This window comes from Cnephaeus nilssonii (genome assembly GCF_951640355.1).
Source record: "Cnephaeus nilssonii genome assembly, chromosome: 3".
In the NCBI taxonomy this organism is placed as follows: Eukaryota; Metazoa; Chordata; class Mammalia; order Chiroptera; family Vespertilionidae; genus Cnephaeus; species Cnephaeus nilssonii.
This window is the reverse complement of record NC_137074.1, coordinates 7,011,058-7,037,687: the sequence shown is the minus strand read 5'-3', so window position 1 is coordinate 7,037,687 and position 26,630 is coordinate 7,011,058. Positions and strand designations below refer to the sequence as shown.

The window sequence follows — 26,630 nt, the reverse complement described above, 5'->3', positions numbered from 1 at the left end:
ATGGCCCACGTCAAAAGGTCAAGGCCAGGCGGGCGGGCTCCTCTGCTCCTTCTCCTCCCTGAATTGTGTGGCAGGGACCCCGTGAGCCACTGTTCACACAACTGCGCCTTTCGTGGGCCATCTCTCACTATGAATCACTTTCCAGTGAGTGTACTGTTGACATTAGCCGATACGGACCAGTGAACTGAGGAGACTCCCACGGATAAGAGCGGGACGTTCTGAATCTCAAATCCCTCACCAAGATGACTACGAGACACGGGTTTCGCTCTATCAGCAAACTCGTCCTTGTGGCTTGCCCGTGTTTAGAGAACACCTTTTAATCAGTGAAGGACTGTGAGACCCTCCTTAGGCAAATGTTATCTAACACTCTTTCAGCAAACAGAGCCCAGGCTTAAAATCGAGGCCTCAGACAGATTCTCACCCCTGACTTGGAGTCTCCTGGGAGCAGCAAGGAGAAAGGCATGGCCACCATGGAGCCCAAGGTGATCTGCGTCCTGCTCGTGGTCTTCTCGCTGGCCTTCAGCAGCCTGGCCCAGGTCCAGACCGGTAAGCAGCCCTCTTCCTGCTTCTTGGGGCGGGGGGGGGGGGGGCACATGGGCACAGAGAGGCCCTGATGGGGGTCTTTGTTGCACTGTGTGTGGTTTTGAGCCAAGCATTGTTTTAGGCCCTTGAGAGGGGTTGGAAGGCAAAAGCAAGTGGTGGCAGCAGCGGGAGAAAGGGCCAGTGAGACCTTGGAGAACTGCCGTGAGCAAGTGGGGTTCCTTGGTCGGCGCTGTCTTCCAGGCCTGACACCATGAGGCTATTCTTGGACGTCGTATGTCAAAGAGCAAGCTTTGATGTAGGGTGTATGAATAGCACTTCTAAATGTCCCAGCCAAACCCTAGCCCAGGGAGTGGGACCACTCCAAGTCTACACTGATGTCCAAGCGCCTACTCCACAGGTGGGCATCCCACAACCCCCTCTGGGCCCCGTGCTCTGCAGAGCCCAAGCCACCTGCCCCGTTGGCTCGTGTTCCATCAATATTAGTCCATGGGAGTTGCCCAGTGAGAGAGGGCACTGCTGCTTCTTTTGAACTTGTTTGTGTCTCAAGGCCTTTGTCTTCAGAGCGTGATCAATTGTCTGTGAAAAGTGCTTTGCAAGCTACAAAGGGCTGAATCAACATTTCTTGTTAATGTTAGGATGCTTTGCTGGATTTCACAAAGGAATGCGTGTAGCGGGAGTGTCCCACATCCAACTGACTTTGGAGGAATTGTCTCTCACGGAGTCAGATGCCCCAGGTCAAGGCCACCTGTGCCCACCTCTGCCCTGAATCTCGGCCCACCTGTCCTCTGACCAGCCTCCTTCTGTTCAGCCTCCTTCCTTCTCTGTCCCGTTACTGTCGATGCTCCCAAGGCCTCGCTCCTCATGCCCCTTGTCTTCTCACTCATGGCTCACGGTCATGTGCACCTCTGAGCCCAGGTGACAGAACGGAGCTCCTCACCCTCCCATGCCCCCGCTCCCAGGCTCCTCTCCCATCGCCCGCCTCAGCCTGCCGAGTTCACCTTCTCAGAGCCTCTGGCCCCGAGTGCAGATCCCACAGATCTTGCATCCAGACCATGTGGGAGCTGTCAGCTGGCCCGTCTGCCCTGGGTGCTTTCCACTTTGGGTCATCTCATCACTCCCCTGGTGAAAGCTGTTGCTCTCAGGCTAAAACTATGTCCCCTAGCCCTTGACCTAACTCCTCCCAGACCGCCCACCTCTACCTCTGCATCGTCTCTGCACACGGACTCACACCTCCTCGAACACACCTTGCTCTCCCCCTTCACTGCCATTGACCATGCTGCTCCCTCTGCATGGAACACCCACTGCTCCATCTTCAACAGGTCAACCCCCTCCTACGGGAAGCTCTCCTTGCTTTGTTCAGCCTTGTTGTCACTTGCCCCTTCTGTGCTTGACCTGGACACACTGGGATGGTGGCACTGTGCTGCTTTGTACATATACTTGGCTTTCTCCTCCATTTGAGGTTGGTTTCTTAACAAGCATGTCTTCATTTTTAATTTCTGGGTCACCACCACCTGGCACGGAGCCTGGCATGAGCTCGGTTTCTGAGGGACCCGCGCTGTCTGTTTTTGCTGTGTCATCTCCTGTTCCTAGGACACACAAAAGTGCTCAATAGACATATTGATTGAGTAAATATGCTTAATAATCCTTAGTTGAAATTAATGAGCGAATGAATACGTTGTCCAGGTAGGTGCAAGGTTACAGATTCCGGTCACCTTGCATTTTCCCTGAGGTGACGTGGTTACATGTCAGGAAATGAGGACAGGTCTCCCTCTCGGACCCTGAGGCCTGGGTCTGCATCAGCGTGCCAGCCGGTTGCTGATTTAACTGGAGAACGAAGCAGGATGGGAGTGTGGATAGAAACAGCGAGGAGTTCAGCCGCTGGCTGACCTTTGCCCCCTGCCCCATGTGCTTTTAGAGACGTGCGTCATGTCCCCGAGCCAGAGAAGCAACTGCGGGTTTCCCGGCGTCACGCCTGCCGAGTGCGCAGCGAAGGGCTGCTGCTTTGACAGCACCGTCCCCGGGCACCCGTGGTGCTTCTACCCTTTGCAAATCAACAACGTTCCAGAAGGTACGTCCATGACAACGCGGGGGGGGCTGACGGCGTGGAATGCGGGAGAAAACCCGCACGGGCCCTCGGGACTCTGTCTGCATTGCCAGCTGTGTTTTCACCCGGGTCGCGGCCATGGGGGCCTGGGGAGGAGTGGGTTAGCCTAAATCACCATGAATCCGGGTCTGGGACAGAGGGAGGGCTGGAAGACCGTTTGGGGAGGAACCCTGCCTTGTTCCTGGCTTTCCCCCACATCCTTCACCGAACGCTGTGAAGAATCACCCTTCTGATGCATAGCTCACTTGGGGTGGGAGGGCAAGGAATGGCAAAATACGAAGACGGTCCATGTTTTCTAAAGAATCTTCCCGTTGATTCTTTCAAGTCAAAAATCCCCTGGAATTATTGCAAAGTGAGAGAACATCCTTATCCTCACTAACACATCTCTTCTCCCCGCACCTTCCCTTTCAGAGGAGTGTGAATTTTAGCCGCTCTCGGTGGGAGTCACGTCTACACTTAGAATGGACACACACACACCCCTCCAGCCGCAGCTCAGCCTCGCCACCACCCACACGTCTCCAGCTTCTGCGTCTGAGCCTCGGCTCACTGCATGGATTGACTGCTTTGATTTTTCCTGCTCAAAATTGACCTGAAAATGAAAAGAGATGAATGCTACTTTGTGCTTTTAGTTCTTTTGAAAAATAAAAATGATTTTCTTTTCTTTCAAGGCTTCTTGTCATGGGTTATACACTAATTCACTGTCCCAGGTGAGATCTGAGCGGTGGGTGAGGGGATGATGTGGCCACAGGGTTGCAGAAGTTGCCTCAGTGGCTATTAGCAACCGGGGTCCATGCACAAGCCCTTCATTGCAAAGTCTTTCATCCCTTCCTGACCCTCACCCCCTTCCTGACCCTCACCCCCTTCCTGACCCTCACCCCCTTCCTGACCCTCACCCCCTTCCTGACCCTCACCCCCTTCCTGACCCTCACCCCCTTCCTGGTCCTCACCCCCTTCCTGACCTTCACCCCCTTCCTGGTCCTCACCCCCTTCCTGACCCTCACCCCCTTCCTGACCCTCACCCCTTCCTGTCCTCACCCCCTTCCTGACCCTCACCCCTTCCTGGTCCTCACCCCCTTCCTGACCCTCACCCCCTTCCTGACCCTCACCCCCTTCCTGACCCTCACCCCTTCCTGTCCTCACCCCCTTCCTGACCCTCACCCCCTTCCTGACCCTCACCCCCTTCCTGACCCTCACCCCCTTCCTGACCCTCACCCCCTTCCTGACCCTCACCCCTTCCTGTCCTCACCCCCTTCCTGACCCTCACCCCTTCCTGTTCCTCACCCCTTCCTGTTCCTCACCCCCTTCCTGACCCTCACCCCCTTCCTGACCCTCACCCCTTCCTGTCCTCACCCCCTTCCTGGTCCTCACTCCCTTCCTGTTCCTCACCCCCTTCCTGACCCTCATGCCCTTCCTGACCCTCACCCCTTCCTGTCCTCACCCCCTTCCTGACCTTCACCCCCTTCCTGGTCCTCACCCCCTTCCTGGTCCTCACCCCCTTCCTGGTCCTCACTCCCTTCCTGTTCCTCACCCCCTTCCTGACCCTCATGCCCTTCCTGACCTTCACCCCTTCCTGGTCCTCACCCCCTTCCTGACATCACTCCCTTCCTGACATCACCCCCTTCCTGACATCACCCCCTTCCTGTTCCTCACCCCATTTTGTAACTGAGGCCAAGGCGCCGACGGTGCTTAATGACCCGCAGGGTGAGCAGACCCCTGATTGGACGGGCACGGCCCACTCTCGAGTCAGGGATCCGCCCGGGGTTGAGGTTTACTAATAACTTCAAAGATGCAATCGAGAGAAAGCCAGGAGGGGTCTGGGACACAGGGACAACGCCATGTTGTTCCTCCGTGGCTCTGAGACACAGGTGAGGCCCTGGTGGGGCTCCCACGGCAGGCCCTTCATGTGGTCCCGCCCCTTTCCCACCCAGAGGGCTGTGCGGGGAAGTGACACACAGACTGGGGGCTTCTGGACTCGAAGGCCTCCTGTGGCCAGGGACATCCAGCAGCGGGGACCCTCCTCCTGGCAAAGGTGTCAGGATGTGGGCCCAGAAATGCACACAGTCCCTAAGGTGTGCAGGGTGACAGAGGCCAGTGACCAGGAGACCGATTCGGTGGGTCCCCACCTTCCTTCGTTTCCCTGGATTCTGGCCCAGTGAAGGGACGGGATGGATACAGGGCTGGCGGCATCAGCTCCCCTCCCCGCACCGGGTTACAGAAAGCATCCGAGGCCCACGATCCATGCCCAGCTCCTCCGGGGTCCACCCCCCCACAGTGTGGATCCTGTGGCTCCACCAGCTGGACGCCAGGCCTCTCGTGAAGAGGACGGGGGCTCCTGGGGGGTGTCCCCCTCAGCACGCAGACATGCTTCTGTCCCGTCAGGGCCCAGCACCCTGCACCGGACTCAGCTGGTGCTTGGAAACTGGAAACGCACAAAAACCCCGAAGAATTCCGACAGTGGGATGCACCTGACGGGAGGGGGAGAGGCCTGGAGGCAGAGCTCCGAGGACGGAGAGCTGACAGAGAGCGAGGCTGTGGGCCGTGCCCGCGCACGGGGTCTGGAACAAGACGCTCAGAAGGGTGTTAGGAGCATGCCCTGTGTCATCCCTCCTCGGCCCGCACACACATGTCCGTGGACCTACGGCACTCACTCATGTTTTGGGGGTCAGTGGGAGCTGCTGAATGCTGGGTGTGGTGACAGGTGGGGTAGGTGGCCCTGAGGGGACAGAGGCCCTGGGTGACATGCCACTTCCTTTTCATGGCCAGAGCCAGGTGGGGTGAGACAAGAGAGGAGGAGGTTGGGGAGAAAACCCAGAAAGGCCCCAGAAGAATGAGACGTTTCCTCCTCACGCCCAGGAATATAGGCATCAGAACCTGCCCAGGGCCAGCCCCACGCACAGCAGCCCCTCACCCATGGTGCATCCCCCCTTAAATGCCCCATGGTGATCATCTCAGGGTGGGGGGACCTGGATGGGGATATCACACCACATTCCTACCTATGTCTCTCTACAGCCATGAACACACAGGCAAAGGAGGTGGGGGCGGGGGGCAGATTGGTGTCTTAAGGAAGCAATGGCGGCCTCTCCGGGTCACTGCAGAGGCCTTGAAGCACACGGAGAGGCCTTGAAGCACACGGAGAGGCCTTGAAGCACACGGAGAGGCCTTGAAGCACACGGAGAGGCCTTGAAGCACACGGAGAGGCCTTGAAGCACACGGAGGGTCCTTGAAGCACACGGAGAGGCCTTGAAGCACACGGAGAGGCCTTGAAGCACACGGAGAGGCCTTGAAGCACACGGAGAGGCCTTGAAGCACACGGAGGGTCCTTGAAGCACACGGAGAGGCCTTGAAGCACACGGAGAGGCCTTGAAGCACACGGAGGGTCCTTGAAGCACACGGAGGGTCCTTGAATCACACGGAGGGTCCTTGAAGCACACGGAGGGTCCTTGAAGCACACGGAGGGTCCTTGAAGCACACGGAGAGGCCTTGAAGCACACGGAGGGTCCTTGAAGCACACGGAGAGGCCTTGAAGCACACGGAGGGTGGTGGGGAAAAGGCCAGCTGGGGTGACAACGAGCCTTAGTAAGAACAGCGCTGCTGACAAGGCGCAGGATCAGTTAACAGTTTGGGGAACATATCACGCACACACACGTACATGTACACACATGCACACGCAGTCCCTAAAGAACCCAAGCTCCTCTTCTCCCCCACCTTTGGAAACTAGGCTGAGGACACCTGTGTGGAAGGTCAGCGGGGGGCCCGTGCTCTCTTGCACCTAAAACCGCTGGACTTCAGCCAGGGGAGGGAAAACCCCCGTATAACTTCCATCTCCGGATACCTGGCGTAGTGGTGTCAGGTACAGATAGCGGGGAACTCGCTCTGAGGAGTAGGTGACAGTAACCTGCAGGCTGTGTGACCTGATCAGAAGGATGGAATAAGCAGAACTGTTACCCTGGATGGGAGAGGACGGAGCGGCCGCGCATCAGAAGTAGCAGTGCCTGTCCAGGATTGACAGCTCAGCCGTGTCATCCGCGAGCCAGGCACTCCTCTGTGACTCTCATCATGGCCCCATTGGGGCCCCAGGTGTCAGCCCAGAAACAGGCGGGACTCTGTGGGCTCCAGCGGGGCCTGCAGTGCCAGCTGAGGTGCCTCACTAAAGCCCCAGCCTGTGGTGGCCCCAGGCACCGTCCGTGTCCTGGCCCCTTGCTCAAACCCCAGTTTTGGTCCTGGCTACCATGCATTGCTGGAAAGGCCAAAAGCGGGACAGGACAGAATACCTCCCCCACTTCCTGACCCTCACTCCCTGTTGGTGACCCAGGATCCAGGTGAGCGGTCATTCCACCCACTTGCACCCGCGGGACGTGTGAACCTGCCTGGGCTCTCACTTTGGGTTGTTGATTGATTTCACACACGCCGTGGCTTGAGCGTCTTGGTTTGATCCGTGAGCTTGTTTGTTCTGTGGCTGGTAGTGCAGTGGAGGTTACCAATGCTCCTTGATAAATTCCCACACAATAGGGTTCTGTTCAGACGATGTTGAACTAAAGACCAGGCCAGGAACCAATTCTCCAAGCCAAGTTGTGGCTTAAGATCATATTTGTAGAGTCACTGAGAAGGATATTGTTAACTTAAGAAAACTCCCTCGCCTTTCTTTGTGAGAGTGGGAGGGGCAGGTTGTGAAAATATTCAATAAATGTGAACATGATAGGAAACATCAGTGGCTATTAGGGAACAATTAGATATTTGATCCAAATATCAATGGCTATTAGAAAAAAGTCATCCACTTAAAGGTCCGAGCAGACAGAAGATTATAGTTAGTAACAGAAAAATGTATAGTGTTATAGTATTGTAAAGATGTTTCTATTTTTTAAAAATTGAATTTATTGGGGTGACATTGATTAATAAAATCATATAGGTTTCAGGTGTACAATTCTATAATACATCATCTGTATGTAGGATGGTGTGTTCTTAATTGTTCTCCTCAGGTCTTAATATTGTCCTGAGTTGGACATTTTGTGGGTAGCAAACAGATTAAATTAGGCAGATCTGCATATATCTACGTACATATGGGGTGCAATGAAGTTGAGTGGGCCTAATAAGTAGGGAACCTCTATGCTAAAGGCAAACATTGAAGGTGTTTTATTTGTTTATTTAATCTGTTCTAGGTCATCAATGTCAAGAACTCGGAAGAGCTCAGAGTTTACCCTACTTGCAGGGTGATAGTTTTATGGATGCTGGCAGAAGGAGAGCCCTGGTTCAGAGCTAAAGGACTACATTACTCACCGTGCAGCAAGCAGCATGAGGTCATCATGTTTGTGCTCCCAAGTCCTCCTGGGGTGACACAGATGGGCTCAGACAAATGCTGGAACACACGGGGGGTTGCATTAAAGGACAGGAACCCTGACTTCTTAAGGAACTCAGATCTTTTTAGGGGCAGTAAGCTTGCCTGCCCTCTGCTCCAGATGGAAGTGCCACATCTGCCTTCCCAGATTGTTTGCTCCGCAAACATCCTTGGAAAGATAGTCTGGCATGAAGGACTGTTTTGACAGCCTCCTACTCATCTCCTTGGTGGTGGCCGAGTATTCCCATCTAGGGTTATGGGGGTGGCCAACACTGGACAGCTGAGATCAGCTCCAGCTTGCATCACATATGCTCATGCCATGCAGGGCCACCTGGGGGTGCACTCAGGAACAGAGCGAACAAGGGGGGGGGGGGCGCTGCAGGAGGAGGCTTTGCAGCATCAAGAAGGTAGGGTGCCCATGGTTCCCACGGAGCATGAGATTGGCGTCTTTGAATAATTCTGTGGGCTGGCAGGGAAGTGAGAGCCCCTATACAGGGCAAGCGGGAACTGTGCCTCCTCCCCTGATAAGGAGGTTGGCTTGGCCAGGGATCTTATCTGTGGGGACAGGTGGGGAGGACATGTGGTCAGGCCACCTGAGGCCCTCTCAGTTCCACTGAACACTGAGTCTTAACGTTAGGTCCCAGACCACAAGGACAGTTAGGGAGACATGCACAGATGTGAGAGGTGCATGGAGAATGGTCTCTCAACAATTTTTAAACTTTTAAAAGTTTATTTTTAGAGAGTTTTTAAGATGATAATACAGGGAAAGGCAGATATTTATTTATTTATTTATTTATTTATTTATTTATTTATTTATACTAGAGGCCCGGTGCATGAATTCATGTACCAGTGGGGTCCCTTGGCCTAGCCTGTGGGATCGGGCCAAAACTGGCTCTCTGACATCCCCCAAGGGGTCCTGGATTGTGAGAGGGCACAGGCTAGGCCAAGGGACCCCACTGGTGCAGGATTAGGGCTGGAGAGGGACTGCAGGAGGGCTCCAGAGTATGTCTGGCCTGTCTAGCTCAGTCCCGATCAGCAAGACTCCAGCAGCAAGCCAACCTACCAGTAGGATCGTCTGCTCCCTGGTGGTCAGTGCACATCATAGCGAGTGGTCAAGCAGCCTTAGCATATCATTAGCATATTACACTTTGATTGGTTGAAAGGCCGACTGGTCGACCAGACACTTAGCATATTAGGCTTTTATTATACAGAATTGATTTCAGAGAGGAAGGGAGAGGGAGATAGAAACATCAATGATGAGAGAATCATTGATCAGCTGCCTCCTGCATGCCCCCAACCGGGGATCAAGCCCGCAACCCAGGCATGTACCCTTGGCCATAATCAAACCCGGGACCCCTCAGTCCACAGGCTGGCGCTCTATCCACTGAGCAAAACTGGCTAGGGCAGATTTTGTTTTTCTTAAAGGACCAGATGGAAAATATTTTAGGATTTGTGGACCATACAGTCTCTGTCACAAGTAATCAACTCTGCCATCACAGCTTGGAAGTAGCCATAAACAAATGTGTAAATAGGCATGGCTGTGTTTTAATAAAGTTTTATTTAAAAAAACAGGCAATGAGTCCATGAACCATAGTTTGCCAACTCCTATTATAATATACTAGAAGCCCGATGCACAAAGATTCGTGCTAGAATGGGCTTTCCTTTCCCTGGCTGCCGGCACTGCCTTTCCACTCTGGCCCAGTCCCTTTCCGCTCAGGTCACAGAGCCGCCTCTTTCCGCTCCCGCCCTGCCTTCCCACACTGCCCAGAGGCCCTGAGAGACTGGGGGTGGGGTAGAACGACTGCATCATTGTCATGTGTCCTGCCCGCCCCCATCACTCAGTGCCCGTGTATGCAAATTAACCACTATCTTTGTTGGATTAATTTGCATATCACTCCTGATTGGATGGTGGCATAGCAGAGGTACAGTCAATTTACATGTTTGTCTATTATTAGGTAAGCTCAGTTTGCCTTGATATGGTAACCTAAATTATTTAAATATTTTGACTTTTTAAGGTCAACCAGATTGTGGCTTGTCTTAGTATGGTGTCAAATAAAGCAAAACAAAGCACCCACTCAGATACCAAAGAGACATCTTAAAGTAATGTACATCTTGAATAAAGTCTTTCAAAGAAGTATAAGGACAAATCACATTGCACAACACATTAGAAAATGTGCTAAAAGTTATATCCACCCAATTATATTCCCAAATATAACTCATCAAGAAATCCTGAATTTCATTCCCTCCCCAACTCTGTATCAAAATTCTCACCAGCAGTAGTTCATCTGTGTATGTCTTCCCCTAGCTTTGGCCTAATTCTTTATTAAGTAGATAAATTTAATCATGGGCTTTCAAAGACTCTATTATTTACCCACTCCACTGATCAGCAAAACCAAACTCCAGAAACCTGGAAAGCTGGGGAGGAAACTGAATTGTATGTTGTTCACGCCTCCCCCCCGCCCCCCCCCCCACACACACACACACTCCTCTTCTACATTTAGGGGCACTAGACATGTAAATGGTAATAAAAATAGTTTTTCCCTGATGATAGTGTAAAATGAGATATGATTCCTCTTGGGCTTTAGGAGGCACGTGAGACTTTGGAGAGCACTGAGTAAGCCCACCTCCCTTTACAAATGACACTGTAATCCAGAGGCGTGAGGAGGCTTGCCTTAGTTGTGTGCCTCTATCTATGTCTAGATATTATTTTATGAGTTCTAAAGGTAATTTGGGTAGTAGGCAACTCTAGGTGGGAAGTTCCCGTTCCTCAGCTCCTGGGTTGCAGTCTCTCCACTTCTTCACTCCACTCCCCTCATTAAGGAAGTCCCTGATGTGCAGACACTGGGTCCGGTGCTAGTGAATAGGAGATATCTTCCCGTGTAGACCATAAAATGGGCAATAGCTTTAGCTCCTCCTTTGCATTGCTGTAAGGATATGATCTAGCCTGTGAAATCCTCAGGTGATCACTTGGCACAAAGTTAGCCTGCAGTAAGTATTAGCTGTTATCTTTGGTACAATTAACAAGAGAAAAATAAAAATCTACTTATTACAATGTAGGTGCGGCTGGTGTTTTGAATCAGGTGAACAGAAGATGTTTGGGAGAGGGGTGAGGGACCTGTCATCTCTCTGAGGGAAGTAAGGGAAATCTTTCTGGAAGAAGTGACTCCTGAATTAAGAGCTCAAGTACAGGAGGGAGTTGAGAAGGCAAAGAGTGGAGGGAGGGCACTGAGAGAAACGAGGGCACACCAGCAAAGGCTCAAAGGCCAAGGTGCATGTAGAGAAGTGTGATAGGCCTACACTGTGAGGGAGACCCAGCAACAGGAGAGGCTGGAGGGGTATGTGGGTCTAGATCATAAAGGGGTCTTGCTTTTCCTACGCAGGAAACTCATACCTGGTACCTTACAGGCCGCGAGAAGCAAGGGGAGTGGCAGAGTAGTGACATATATAGATTTTCATTTTTTAAAGATAATTAAGGCACCTGACTTTTGTCTGGATGGGGACAAAACTATTTGTGGCTGAGAGACGAGTTAGGAGACAGTTGTAGCAAACAAAGTGAGAAGTCACGAGGACTAGAGTGGGTTGTAGATGCAAATGCTTACAGAGGTCAAACAGGTGCCATAACCAGATAAATCCAGGTGGGTGCAACCTGCCTGCAGCAATCTGGAGAACTCACACCCTGCCCTAAGGGAGCACCATAGCTTCAGCTTCAAGAACTTCCTTCAAAATTCTGTTTACAACAGACAGGTTCACTCCACTTTGGTTTGTCTGAAAAAGTACCTTCTGCTCAATTCTGTATGAACCTAGAACTTCTCTAAAAAACAAAACCTGTTTTTTAAAAAAGTTATTTTGCCTTTATTTTTGAAGCGTATTTTCACCAAGTATAGAATTCTGACTTGACAAGGTTTTCCTTTTCCTTTCAGCACTTTAGATTTGCCATTCCATTGCCCTCAGTTTGCATTGTTTCGGATGAGAAGTCACTTGTAATTCTTATTATGTGCCCCTGTATGCAGTATGTCTTTTCTCCAGTTGCTGTAAAATATTTTTAATTTCTTATTTTCAACAATTTGATCATGCTGTGCCTTGATGTGGTTTTCTTTACATTTATCTTGTTTGGAGTTCATTGAGCTTCTAGGACCTATGAGTTTATATTTTCTCCATCAAGTTTACAAAAAATATTTTTGCCAGTATTTATTCAGTGCTTTTTCGCTCTTCTTCCAATGCTACACCAATTATATGTATGTTAGACTGGTTGACATTATCTCACGTCATTGAGGTTATATTCAACTTTTTATTAATATCTTTTCTCTGTATATTTCAGTTTGGAGAATATGTACTGCACAGGCTTCAAGTAAATCAGCCTTTCCTTCTACAGTATCTACTCTAAAGCCTATGCAGTGAATTTTTCATTTCAGATATGTTTTTTCATGTCTAGAATTTCCACTTGGTTCACTTTTAGTCTCCATTTCTTTATTCAAATTTTAACATTTGTAATCTTATTATATTTTTATGTTTCTCTTTAAATATTTGAGCACTTCAGTGCAGAATCTGTGTCTGTTTCTATGCACTGATTTTTTTCTAATGATTATGGGTCATGCTTCTTTGTCCTATGAGTCAATTTTGGTGTTGTGTTAAACATTATTGTGTGTCTGTATTTTTGTTATCGTCCTTAACAAATGCTAAGTTTCATTCTGTTAGGCAGTTGCTTTATTTGCAGATTAAATTTATTCTTTTAAGACTTACAAAGATTTGCAAGAAAGGAGACAGAATGATGGTTTGCAGATGACAGTGGAGCAAGGCATTGAAAGTGGTGTGGTTTGCAGCCTGCATCTCCAAGGAGCATCATTTTTGTGTGAGGAGAGAGACATCAGGCCTCAAGGTCAATGTCCAGCCCCCGTCTGAGCTCATGTAATGGGTGCATGAACAGCCAATGCAGTTGGAGATGCACATGTGTGCACAGCTCCATGTTCACATAGGGTGCCACTCAGACTGCAAACACCACTGTCTATTCTAATGATCTCCCCAGACGTGGAAGTAACTTGTCTCGAAGAAATGTACTTCCCTCCGCCCCCCCACCCCAATTTTCACAAAAGAAGTTGGTATGGGCAGTTGGTGCCTTGGGGAGGGGGCTGAGCACTTCTGCCCAAGGTGGTTGCCAGGGAGCATCTCAGGGAAGACACAGCCTTCTGTTAGGGCCAGAGGAGGGTGAGAGACACGGGGGTTGAGGATGGCAAGTTGTGCTTTTGGCATAGATCGGATGGCATCAGCGGGAACCCTGGAAGGGTCAGGATGGGGGCAGTAGGGAGTCAGGTCCAGGAAGAGGAAGCAGAGAGAACAGAGGGGACAAGAATCCAGGAGAGAACAGGTGATTAAGGACCTTATGTCTTGGTGGTGACTCAGGGTGACAGGGGCATGGGGCAGGGAAAGCTGACTTTGCAAGGTTCCCAAGATGGAGTCCCATTGGTTGCACAGCGGTGGGCAGTCAGGTACCTTGTCTGGAGATGTTATAACTGGACCCCCAGAAACCCTGGAGCATGAGGCCTGCTCTCTAGACTTGAGGGCCCAGGGTTTTGGATTCCATGCACCTTTGGGTCCCTGGTTGCACAACCAATGATTTACAGATTGGCGACTCCTGTCATTCCTATGGTGGTGGGGAGCTTGATCCCTCGCGGCCCTCCCACCACATCTTTCCTCTTTATCTGTTGGAGTGTCTCCCCTCTGGCTTCTTTCCTCTCTCTCTCTGTCCCATCCACAGACTCCCTTATCCTGAGCATCTTACCCCTGGGCACAGCGGTTACAGGTGCCACCTTTTGGGAAATGCAGACAGCTGCCATGGAAGATAAAATGAGGAATTTCGGAGGGTTGCTGAAATGAACTTATTTTTGCACTCATCTGGGCTTCTCCTTTCACCTAATCAGACTCATCTCTGTGGAGAGCAGCCCCCTCCCCAAGATGGAGAGAGGAAGTGCTGGCCAGGGGAGCCCTAACTGTGCACCGTGGAGGAGGGGTCTCCTGCCCTCCTCGGAGGGCCTCCCATTCCTGAAGGAGGGGGTCTTCTCTCTGCTGACAGCGGGCCTGGTCACTTCCCCAAATAGCCTTGGGCCCAATATATATATATATTTTTTTAATTCCTGTGGTAGGCACCTACTTTATCTGGAGAAATGCATGGCTTATCCCTTCCTGGGTGTGACCCTGTGGTGCCCCGCTCCAGACATGCATGTGGCCAGTCTTCCACGTTGGCATCCTGGAACGGCCCGGCTCCCGGCCGGGCAGGGGAGGCCGCCCTGGTGCCCAGAGCGTGGCACCTGGCCCGGAAGCCTCGCCTGAGTGGCTCTCTGTCTCGCGGCCGAGCTATCTCAGCCCCCTTTCCTAACAAAGGATCCAAAGGGGGCTGGGGCCAGGGGTGAGAGAGAAAGGTCATTTCCGCTTGCTGAGCAAACAGAGAGACGATGATAAAACGCCCGCTGGCAGCGGGAACCCTGCATTCTGCAGCGGCCCTGGGTGCAGCTGAGCACAGACATGGCAGGCGCCCGGCTCCTGGCAGCGGTCCTCGTCCTGGGTCTGTGCGCCATGGCGGGGGCCGGGAAACCTTGTAAGTGAACGCCCCGAAGTGACCCTCCATGGCTCAGTGTTCCCATCTGGGCAGTGGGGCCTCTGGGCCAGCGAGCCCGGAGCACCTGCTGAGCCCAAACCCAATGGGCATGGAAGTCCTACTGGGGTCTCTGTGCTGCTGGCTTCTCTCAGGAGGAAGGGGGGGGGCTGCGTTAGCTGGAGGGAGGAAGCAGCCGGAAAGGCCCCTAAGGTTTGTGGTGGGGGCCACACGCCCAGCCCCGTGTCCGTTCACACTTGCTTTCCTGCTATTCAGGGAGGATACCCGGGGTCCGTGAGACCTCTGAGAGAGGCCTCCCTCCCGGACAAGGTCGGGGTGCCCCCCGGTGCTGGGGGGTCTTCTTGAGGAGAGGGACTGGGCAGGAGGCCCCACCAGGGGCTCCTTGGAGTCCGGCTTTGATCACCTTTCATCTTGGTCTCCACGTGGGTCCATCTGTCCACCTCTTTCCAGAAGGTTACTTTATTTTTTTAAATATATTTTTTACGAATGACACAATTGCAGCAAAGCCCTGTCCCATGTGGGTGAGACAAGGCTTTGCATTTGGACACGATGGTGTCCCGAGTGTGCCCGGAGCAGGGCAGCGTGGAGGGGTGGTGACCCGTCTCCCCACAGCCCCCTGCCAGTGCTCCAGGATGAACCCCGACAGCAGGAAGAACTGCGGCTTCCCGGGCATCACCAGTGACCAGTGCTTCGCCGCCGGCTGCTGCTTCGACACCACGGTCCCGGGGGTGCCCTGGTGCTTCATCCCGCTCCCCATGCAAGGTAACCCCCGGGCAGCGGGGCCCCTTCCGGCTAACGGTGCTGGGGACAGGTGCCCCGGGCCGCCAACGGGAACAGAAAACCCCCCTTCACCTGTGTCCACACCTGGGCCCACGTGCCAGCCTCTGCCCCTTTGGCAGACACACGTGGGAGCCCGTGTGTGTACAGAACCTGCTTCTCTGTGTTTGAAGAAAACAACAGCGCTGGGGCCTCTCCTGCCGTAAAGGCGCGCCCGGAAGGCGCTTCCAGGGAAGGGGGCACTTCACGGGACCCCATTAACGTGACTGCCCGCAGACTCCGTGTGAGGAAGTTAGGACTCCTAGGACCACTTCTGAGAGAGGCTTGACGTCAGATGCTCCCGAGAGCAGGCCGTCCACCCCAAGGCGCGCACACAAGAAAGTGGGTGCATTGCAGGCCGGCGTGTCTGGAACTCGCACCCCGGCCTCTCGCCCACACTCCCGGGGGCTGAGGGCGAGGCTCCCGGGCTCTGAGGCTGGCTGCTGGCCAGGGGCCTCCCTCAAGGGGAAGGGCTGTTGGGTTTTAATACTTGTGCCAAATGCTTTAGAAGCTGAAAGTTCCTTCTCCTCTCTGGACCCGATATTCCCCTCTGTAAAATGGGCTGCCCCATTTTACAGAGGGGAATGTCGGGTCCAGAGAGGAGAAGTAACTTTCTTGAGGCCCCAGGACTTTCAGGCTTCTGACTTGTGACATCTGTGGGGAGGAAAGGGTGGGGGTGGCCAGCTGCTGGCACCAACCCGTCTGCAGGCCTCGGGGGGTTCAGCCTCAGAAGGTCCTCCTGACACATCTTGGCTGTCAATCAGAGGTGTCCCCAAGGGAAAGGATGGGGATTGTCTAGTCCAGTGGTCGGCAAACTGCGGCTCGGGAGCCACATGCGGCTCTTTGGCCCCCTGAGTTTTTAGCAAAGGCCAGCTTAGGAGTACCCTAATTAAGTTAATAACACTGTACCTACCTATATAGTTTAAGTTTAAAAAATTTGGCTCTCAAAAAAAATTTCAATCGTGGTACTGTTGATATTTGGCTCTGTTGACTAATGAGTTTGCCGACCGCTGGGCTAGTCAACAGAGCGGGCCTAATGGAGTCTCTGTGCTGTTTCTCTCCCGACCCCGGTGACGGTGACCAGACAAAGAGGAGTGTGTCATGGAAGTGTCGGCCCGCGTGAACTGTGGCTACCCGGGCATCAGCCCCCAGGACTGCGCGTCTCGGAAGTGCTGCTTCTCGGACACCATCCCTGAGGTGCCCTGGTGCTTCTTCCCGAAGCCCGTGCAAGGTAACGCCGCTGCGGGCGGGCCCGTCCGGCGCCTGGGCATGAGGATTTCTCGGGAGGGTGGGAGCTGGGGCGGGGGTGTTCTTACCCGGACGTCCTGCCGGAATGCCACCGAGGCCCCGGCTCCTGACCCAGGGGTGGCCGTTTCAGGGAACAAGTAGACTGATGGGTGAGCCTGCCTTTACCGTGAGGCAAGTCCAGAATGTTCTCAGCAACGGTAGCGTCCTTTAGAGCCACACAGCATCATGGGTCTTTATGACGGTTTAAAAGCACAGTGTTTTCAGCGACGCCGCTGGACCGCGGCCCTCACAGGTGGCCTCACAGTCCAGTCCCCATTTTTGGATGCTACTCAATGCCCTCGCTGTGTTGGGTACCGGGGACGGGGCCCAGAACAGAGCAGACGTGGCCTCCTCTCTGTGGACCTCATGTGCCCTCACGTGGCCACGCATGCCAGGTTCTGCCCCAGCGTCTGCTTCAGTGCCAGTCCCGGAGGGCCCGGCCCCCTCTCCCTCCTCCGTCACAATGTGTCTCCTGACACTGAGATTGGCAAGATAAAGGAAAAGCAGGCATTTTCCCCCAAATGGGAGGAGGGACCTGGTCCTTGAAGAGCACAGCCTTCACTTCCAGAAATTTCCAAGTGTGATCTAAGGGTCCACCTGGAAGATGGCCAGCTGTTTGGGGAGAGTGGCCCCAGAGGACACCCCAGCCCTGGGCGTTTGTCCCAGGAGGGGGGCTCCCTCCACGGGCACAGCTGGGCACGTGGCCTGTTGCCACGGGACCCACAGCACCCTTAGCTCAGGCTCCGGGCTCCCTGACCTCTCACCAGCGTCTCGCTTTGTCAATTTCTAGACTGTCATTATTAAGAGGCAGTGGCTTCAGAGGACCCGCCGGCTCCTGCATGTTCTGAAGCAGCGAGAGGACTCACCAGCTCGTCCGATTGCTGTCCCGTGTTTCCCGAGTGCCTCGGTTTTCTTCGTCCCTTTGTATCTGGTTCAGCGGTTTCACATTCAGTGTCTTCAAATAAAGGAAACCCTTAACATCTGCTCCATTTTATTTTGGCTTCATTGACACAGAGGCGGAGAGAGGGGTGTGTGTGTGTGTGTGTGTGTGTGTGTGTGTGTGTGTGTATAGCTTTAATACTCTTTCATTTCCCATACGAGCAAAAATTCATCCGATGTGTCCGGCGACTCTTGCAGCAACCAAGTACCCCGTGGAAGTGAGTTTCTGAATCCGCCTCACTTCTAACTCCTGCACCTGGTCGGTCGTGTGTATGCACACTCACATGTTCAATCGCAGGAACATGCGATTTCAGAATGCAACTACAAAATCACTTCCCTGTGACCAAAGGCAGCTCGGACCAGCACATGCCCTTGAACCGAGGGCCAGGGCCCCCATCGCCTCTCGGGACGCCGCTTGTCAGAAGGAGGCCACCTATGCTCACAGCACACCTGCCGGCTGAATAAGTGGGTGCCTGTGGCTGGAGCTCGGGTCTCAGAAACACTCGGGACAAATGGCCAATGAGATAGGCGTGGGCGACGGTGAATTTGTTCGTCACAGGGTGCTGGTCCTTCTCCCCTTCGCCCACAGGGTGCAGATCACACGTGCGGGCGTCACCAGCCCGGCCATGCACCCGCACTGAGAGTCTGGAGGCCCCGCTCCCAGAGCCGGCGCGTGGCTGCCCTGCCTCTGGGTTTGGCGGGAGCTCCTGGCTCCTGGCCCGTGTGGGCGTTTCCTCGTCCTCGGACCTCCTGTTCTCAGGCGGAGTCTCCGGGGGCCCACCCTGAAGGCGTTTTCTCAAAATCCTCCTCTCGGGCCCACCCCCTCCCACTTCCTCCCTTAGGATCCTCTTTGGTGCATTAACACCCTCATTTCTGAGCCGATTCCTACATCGCCCTCTGACGATTGCCTGCGGAGTCTTAAGCGATTTCAGGGGCGTTTGCCAGGGGCTTGGGGGTCCTTGGGACGTTTTCCTGTTTCAGCTATGGTAGCTCCTGCCAGCTCCAAAGCCCCTGATGGCAGTTCACTGCACGGCATCCACCGTGGCTTGGATTGCGCTGTCCCCTCCTCCTCCTTCTTCACGTGGCCACCAGAGGGTCCTCGTTGGCCCTGGAGCAATGGTTGGGGACATAGAAACCCTCTCTTCAGAAAAATGAACCTTTCTTTGTCCTTCTCTCGGTCTTCCTCCGTCTCATCCCTTCCCTTCCTTTTCCTCCTGTGATGAGTTACTTTGTCTCCTCCGCCATTCTCTGCTCCTCTCCCTCCATCCCTCTCCCCTCGGAGGCAGCACAGTCTGCTGGGCTCTGGCAGTCATGCTGCTGAGGGTGAGGAGGGTGAGGCTGGGCGCAGAGCGTCCGCCAGAGACCATGCTGTTGGGAGCAGGGGGAGGGGAAGCACACATACACACTCCCTGGTCTCCTGGCTCCTGAGGCTCACGCAGGCCCTTGCTGGCTGGCTCAGGTGCTGAAGGTGGTTTGAGAAGCAGTCACAGGAGAGGGGACCGGCCAGCACTGGCGGAGGGGACACCACAGTGCACGTGTGGGCTGCTATCCCAGGTGTGTGATGTCGGGGCGCTTCTCGTAGGGCTCAGGTTTTCAGGAGCTCTGTTTGTAAAGCGTGGGTAATACTGACACCCTAGCCAGTGGTGGTGGGAATGAAAAGTAACGTCTGTGAGCTGCCCGGTGCCTAGCGGCCCCACTCAATGGAGCACCTTCCAGGAGAGCCTGGGCAGAGGGGACTGCCGGCTCCTCTTGTCCTGACACCAAGCAGGGCCACCCTGTGTCCGCGTTTCAAAGCCCTTTCCGCACGGCGTCAGGGCAGTGTGACTGCGTCCAGGTGCGGGTGGGTCCTGCAGGCTGGGCACTTGCTCATTACACTCACCGCACACGCACTGCACATCACTGCACACGCACCGCACACTCACCGCACACTCACTGCACATGCACTGCACACTCACCGCACACGCACCGCACACGCACCGCACATGCACACTCACTGCACATCACTGCACACTTACCACACATGCACTGCACACGCACTGCACACTCACTGCACACTCACTACACATGCACTGCACACGCATTGCACACGCACTGCACACTGAGTATATGTAACTGGCTCTCAGTTTTCAAGGTGGTTATGTCCTAGGAAGTCACCGGCACTGAATTGGCAAATACTGAACCACGGGGGTTGGGGAAACACGGGCCAGGTTCCCAAGAGCGTCTTGACCAATTCCATCCACTGATCAATGCGTGACGCTGCTTGAGGTGTGTTTCTGTTCGCAGTAACTTAATGCATATTGTTGACTCACTAGCATTGAACTCACAGCCAACTGCAGCCACAGCTCACTCCCGAGGAAGCTGGTCTAGTACCTGCTTTTTCTCTAAGAAACACCACAGCCTTCTTGCCCTTAGGACGCTAGCCAGCCCTTGCCCACCGATCTTGGGGACCACTCACATAGCACAATCACCACCGAAAAGCACAAAAATGCCAGCAAGGAGATCTACACTGGCCGCGAAAGACACGCGCTTACAGCCAGAGGGGAAACAGGAAGGCAGAGGGACCCTGTTGTACCTCAAGTTTTGTTTTTTTTAATATAATATATTTTATTGATTTTTTACAGAGAGGAAGGGAGAGGGATAGAGTTAGAAACATCGATGAGAGCGAAACATCGATCAGCTGCCTCCTGCACACCCCCTACTGGGGATGTTGCCGCAACCAAGGTACATGCCCTTGACCGGAATCGAACCTGGGACCCTTGAGTCCGTAGGCCAACACTCTATCCACTGAGCCAAACCGGTTGGGGCGGACCTTGAGTTTTCATGCTCTGCACATTCGTGCATCAGCCTTGACCTCACACGCACCGGGAGTATTGACTTTGGAGTTGCAAATACATTTTAGCGAGCAGGCAAATTTACGAACAGGGAGTCCATGAATAGTGAGGAGCGCCTGTATGCTGGTAGCAAATATTCATTCTATGTGGTGCATACGCATAGACACCCCTGGCTGTTGCTTCAGGGTTCAGGGAAACACCCCTTTGCCTGAAGGAGGAGGAGGAGAGGCCACAGCCTCATATGCACCTCCACGGAGCCCCATGGAGTCTGGGCGCTGCAATAAGACTATATGTGTCGGGTCTCCAAAAGAGACGCACTGCACTTATGCTGATCACAGTTTCTGTACCTAAGTCTCTTCCTCGCTGTGCGACCTTGGGCAAGTTACGTAGATGCTCTGTGCCTCGTCTTATGTATGTGCAAGCGAGGGTGTTAATAGCCCCTTTTCCTACAGGCTTTTGACAGGATTCATGAGTTAATTCATGAGATGAGCTTAGAACAGTGTCGGGCACACAGCGAGTGCTTAATGAGAACATGATGCTAGTCATTATTATCATTAACACATACGCTTCCCAATAGGCCAGACCCCATTAGTCAGGATGACAATGTGGTCCCATGTACTCAGTGCCCATCAGCCCCTCCAGGAGCCCACGTCCTCATGCAGGAGGCCCGTCCCTGCCAAGTCCCCTCCCCGGGGTTCTTCTGCGGCCCTTCCTAACGCTGTGGTCCTGGTGGGCAGTGGTCCCATCGCAGGCTGGATGCTGAGGCTGCCACCTCATCGGGAAAGCTGGGGGCCTGCCGGGCTGGCTGGTGTTCCCTTCCCTGCTCACGGCCTCTGCCCCTCCCCGAAGGCTGGTCAGTATCTGTGGGACATGGTGGGAGGTCCCAGCACACCCCTGGGAGTTCCCTCAGCTGCCCTGCCACCTGAGGGGTTGGGAACAGAGGAGTCGCCTCCATTCCATGGGCCCCGAAAGTGTCTGATCCCAGCTCCAGCGCAGCCAGCCCTCCCTGGCAGCTCAGACACAGATGTGCTGATGCCCTGGCTCCAGGGCCCGTGAGTGACAGCTTCCATATTTATTTTCCTGTGACCCAAAGAGAGCGCCTCAGGTAGATGTTCCATCTTCATTTCACACAATCAAACACGTGACTTCAGGGAAGGAAGGACCCTTCTATTCGTCCCATTTGGACACGTGGCAAATGGATCTAAGGTGTTTTTCACCATAAAGAGCCTCCCAGGGCCAAGGATGCTCACTCCGCTGCCTTTCCTCTAGTGCCCTCTGCTGGCCAACACAGGAACAGAATTCTCCAACCGTCACCTGCCCCCTACTGGGCACCTCAGGCAGCAAAGATGTGGCATCTGTGTCCTCTGTATAGCTTAACGTCAAGAAATTGATCTCACTAACTATCGTAAGTTGCGAAGCTTATAAAGCCAGATCAGCCTGACTTTATTGATGAGGGCTCGAGAAGCAGAGATTCTGTTTAAAGTTGCACCTGGGGGTTAGAAACAGCTCTCTTCCCGCCTCGCCTTCTCTCTGTGTCCTCACGGGGAGGCCTTACACGCACATGGAGAGAGAGGGGAGAGCTCTTATCTCTCTTCCTCTTCTTATAAGGACACTAACCCTATCAGATCAGGGTCCTACGCTTATGGCTTCATTTAAACTTAATTGTGTCCATAAAGGCCCCATCTCCAAGGACAGTCACACATATGAATTTGGGGGGCCACACAATTCAGTCATAGAACCACCCTTCCATCGACCAGTTCACTGTCTTCACAATGGGAATACGGATCATGGTGATGTTTATACCTTGAGGTGTGTTTGCTTTTTTGAATTAGCTTCCTGGAGGTGTAATGCAGGACAGTAAAAATGGCCTATTTTAAGTAAATCAGCTCAGTGAGTTTTGAAAAATGTATGCAGCCATGCAAACACGACCACAGTGAAAAGATAGAATCATCTTCATCCTCACCCCTCACCCCAGATTTCCTTATGCTCGTTTGTAGTGCAGACACTCCTCCCACCACCAGCCCCAAGAGACCAATGACCTGCTTTCTTTCGGTGTAGTTTGGCCTCTGCTGGAATTTCATAGAAGCTTAATCACACCGTGTGTGGTCTTTTGAGTCTTTCATTCAGCAGACTGCTTTTAAAAATATATTTATTTTTATTGATTTCAGAGAGGAAGGAAGAGGGAGAGAGAGAGAGAAACATCAATGATAAGAGAGAATCATCGATCAGCTGCCTCCTATACACCCCACACTGGAGATAAAGCCCACAACTAAGGCATGCGGCCTGACCTGGAATTGAACAGTGACCTCCTAGTTCATAGGTTGACACTCAACCACTGAGCCATGCTAGCTGGGCAACATACTACTTTTGAGGTTCATTCAGGTCCTTCATTCCTTTTCCTTGTTTAGTGGTGTTCCATGATTAGGGGTATTTCACATTGTGTCACCAGCTGATGGACGTTTGGGTGGTTTCTAGCTCTTTACTATCTATATATATAAAAGCCCAGTGACCGAACAACAGAATGACCAGTCACTATGGTCGAACAGTCACTATGACGTGCACTGACCACCAGGGGGCAGACACTCAAAGCAGGAGCTTCCCCCTGGTAGTCAGTGCGCTTCCACAGTGGGAGCAGCCACTCAGAGGGCAGGTCCACAGTGGCTCGGCTTACTGGGATGAGCAGTGTTCCCATAGCAGGCTGATCCCCACAGGCCATGCCCCCATCAGTGCATGAATCTGTGCACCGGGCCTCTAGTTATGAATAAAGTTGCTCTGAACAATTGTGTACAAGTCTTGGGTGGACTTGGGTAAAACCTTTCTCTTGGTAAATATCAGCAGGATTGCTGGGTAGTATTTAACTTCATAAGGATCTAATTTTTCTTCAAAGTAGTTGTACCATTTCACCTTTTCACCAACAAAGTATGAGAAGCCCAACTGCTGTCCAAGTCCTCCCTAGCACTCGATGTCGTTAGTCATGCTAGTGTATGTGACACGGTAACATTTCCACTTTAATTTGCATTTCCCTAATAACAAATGATCCCGAGTATCTTTTCATGGACTTACCTTTTGCTTACTTCTTCTCTGGCAAAGTGTTCAAATGTTTTAGTCAGGTGCTGGTCTTCTCTGTATTGAGCTGTAAGCGTTCTTTATTGATTCTGAATGCAAGTCCTTCATTAGATACATGTACAAATATGTTCTTCCAAGCTGTGACTTGCCTTTCATTTCCTTAACAGCATCTTTCAAAGAGCAAATCCTTTTAATTTTGAGGAAGTCCAATTTTTCTGATTCCCACTTTAAGTATCTTCGCCTAATCTAAGGCCACAAATATTTTCTATTATATTTTCTTTCAGCGTTTTATAGCTTTAGCTCTTACATTTTGGAGTTATGACACATTTTGAATTATTTTTTCAGCATGAATTTGGACATTTTCCTTTGTTTTCTCCCCTCTGAAACATTGGGACAATTCGGTATTTGGGGCATTGTTAGAATTTCCCCGTGGGACCATCTGGTCATAGTGAGTTATACAGATTTGCTCCTTGATAAAGTTCTCTATTTCCTCTATAGTTCATCTGAGCTTTGTGTCTCTATTGGGACAATTTTGGTAAATTGTGATTTTCCTAGGAACTTACCTATCTCACCCACATTTTCAGAAATTTAGTTGCATAAAGTTATTCAGAGAAGTCTCTTACAATTTTTTAATGTTTTCTCTGTTTCAATAGGTGTTTCCCGTTTGTCAGTTCTTATTTTGTACTAGAAGCCCAGGGCATGATTTAATCATGCACGTGTAAGCTGTCTGTCCGCTGGTCGGCAGCTCCGAAGTCCCTGGGCCCCTAGGGCGAAGCAGGGCGGGGGCGTGGTCCTCCTGCGGCCGGAGCCCAGGCCGGGGTCTTACCTTTGCCTCCCGCCCAGGAAGGCTGGGGCCACCGCCACGTGCTCCTGCGGCCCAACTGCCGCCAGACTCCTCCCCAGGGAGCCGTGCCGCCCGCCCACCGCTCGCCGCCTCCAAACCTCCAAAACGCTGCTTGGCTCGCTGTCCCAGAGGCCTGTCTGTGCCGCAGCACAGCCATGGCGCAGACGCTGAGCTCGCGTCGCCGCTGGCAACGCGAGCTCAGCGTCCTGCCGGCCCAATCACCACCCCAGCCACCCCGATTCCCGCCCCCTGTGTCACCCGCTGGCCCAATCATGGGCATAGCAGAGTGATGGTAATTTAAATATTACCTTTTTATTATGTAAGATAGTTGGGATTTTTTTCCCCCTCCTGTTTTGTTTAGGTTGGCTACTGGTTTGCACATTTAAACATTTTTTATAGAACTGAGATTTTTATTTAATTTTACTATTTTTGTCTTAATGACGTTATTAATTTCTTTATCCCTGTGTTATTTTGGCTTATGTTCCTGTTCTTTTCCTAGCTCTCTGAGTTGGGAATTTAATTCACTCACTATGTAAGTGATGGGTATTTAAAGCTGTACCTTTTACTCTGGTCACTATCTTAAACATTCGTCATAGATTAGGAAACGTGGTGTTTTCATTATCATGATTTTAAAGAAATTCTATAATTTTGGTTTGTAGTTGACCTTTTAGCCACAGATGTTTAATAAAAGATATTTACATTTCCGTGTGCAAGAACCTTTCAAAAGGGTTGCCATGGTTTCCTGATTTTGTGGTATTGATCATAGTGTGGTTTTCACATCTCTAGTTTGTGGATGGTAATGCTCTCTCTTTGAACAAACCTGTGATGAGATTCCGTGACTCTTTCATGTGCTCCGCAGGAGAGTTGGTCGGGACTTGAGGTTGGACACATCCATGTCCATGAGCTCTGCCTTGTCGATTACAGTGTTTAAGCCTCTATTTCCTTCCTGGTCTTTTGTTCACACGCTTGTCTTACAGCTGAAATGGGTCCCCGTCGGCACAGCACGCCCCTCCCAGTGCACATTCGCTGCGCTTGTGTGTGTTTCTGCCTGCATCGTGTGTTCTTCCCGCATTTGTGAAGTAGAATGCCTTTGCCTAGCTCTTGGTCGCACAAATACACTTGTGAGTGTTGTATCTCCGTTGTGACGTGTGGCTTACAGTGTCCTTCTTCCTGTGTAGGCGCGTCGGCCTGACTTCTACTCTGTCTGACATCAGGGTCACGTCCCCCGCTCTTAGCTCAGCATCCTCGTAGTTAAGCCACTTTTGATCATTAGTGTGTTAGAGTGGACTAATTTTTAACCGTAATGACTCTTGGTTAAAAGCAGAAAGCAAAAGGAATTCTGGTCAAGAAACACAGGACGCTAACAGGAGAATAATACTAACAATGAGAATACTGAAATTTATCTTCAGACCTTCAACAGGTAAGTTATCTGATGACTTGATTTTAAAATCCCATAGACACATCAGTGTTTCTCCAAAAAGTAAAATCAATGTTAAAAATTGATCATAGTATATAAATTATTGCATTTTTAATGACACACTTATCCAAAAAACAACAACCCACAAAACCACACAAAAAAACACTTCCACTGATACCAAATTCACTTTGTCTTATACCATACAAAATTACTGTAAATTATTTTTGTAGTTCCTGAAAAGGGGCTTAGTGTTCTATTTTTTATTATTTATTATTTTTTTATTTTGTGTTCACGTCTAAAGCCTTGGCAGCCACTGCCCCTGCCTGCTTTACCTCCTGCTCCCTCTTAAACCTGACGTTAACCCCAGGAGCTGTTCATCAGCCTCCGACTCTCAGACGCTCCTGCTTATGGCCGTGCTGCTCTGCAGTGTACCTTGGACCGGAGCGTATCGAATTATGACCCAGATGATCCTCATTACAGCCAATAGAGCCAGCGCAGGTGCCTGCCCGTCTGCCCCGGTGTGCTTTACCGGGGATCGATCAACGTTGGGGCATAGAATGTTCCACCTCCACTGCTGATGGTTTCCCATCGATTCAATAGCGACTCCCCACCGGCCAGGAGCCGTGCAACTTGTCAGATAAGTAACTGCTGCCCCAGGGTGCAGCGCTGACGAGCTCCTCCCCTGCGAGCTGCAGGCAGGGTCAGCATCTTTATCCTTTTCATAACCCCTCCTGCCCCCACAACCCCCCGGCAAGCCCCCCATCCTCCCGCAGTCGGGGTACCGGGGAGCAGAGCAGAGAGCGGCGTCCAGTAAGCAGAGGCGGCTCAGGGGAAGACCTGGGAG

General features: G+C 52.1%; 2 protein-coding genes across 2 annotated transcripts; both read left to right on the top strand.

Moving 5' to 3' along the window:
* The first annotated feature begins 222 nt into the window (after window positions 1-222).
* TFF1 (trefoil factor 1) lies at window positions 223-3,261 on the top strand. Its single transcript, XM_079763813.1, has 3 exons — window positions 223-546; window positions 2,459-2,611; window positions 3,059-3,261. Exons 1-3 carry the CDS (start codon window positions 462-464, stop codon window positions 3,073-3,075), a joined length of 255 nt encoding a protein of 84 aa, XP_079619939.1. The 5' UTR covers window positions 223-461; the 3' UTR covers window positions 3,076-3,261.
* An 11,234-nt stretch (window positions 3,262-14,495) lies between these two features.
* TFF2 (trefoil factor 2) lies at window positions 14,496-18,269 on the top strand (the record flags this gene model as incomplete). The annotated part of the gene is made up of 5 exons (XM_079767257.1): window positions 14,496-14,568; window positions 15,199-15,348; window positions 16,487-16,633; window positions 17,827-17,846; window positions 18,126-18,269. The coding sequence occupies 5 exons, from the start codon at window positions 14,496-14,498 to the stop codon at window positions 18,267-18,269; spliced, it is 534 nt and encodes a 177-aa protein (XP_079623383.1).
* Window positions 18,270-26,630: the final 8,361 nt, after the last annotated feature.

What these genes read in the sequence shown, in the direction of transcription:
- TFF1 (XM_079763813.1), top strand. Translation starts at nt 462, where the DNA reads ATGGCCACCATGGAGCCCAAGGTGATCTGCGTCCTGCTCGTGGTCTTC. An exon ending in CCTGGCCCAGGTCCAGACCG is followed by an intron (nt 547 to 2,458) that starts GTAAGCAGCCCT and finishes ATGTGCTTTTAG; the next exon opens with AGACGTGCGTCATGTCCCCG.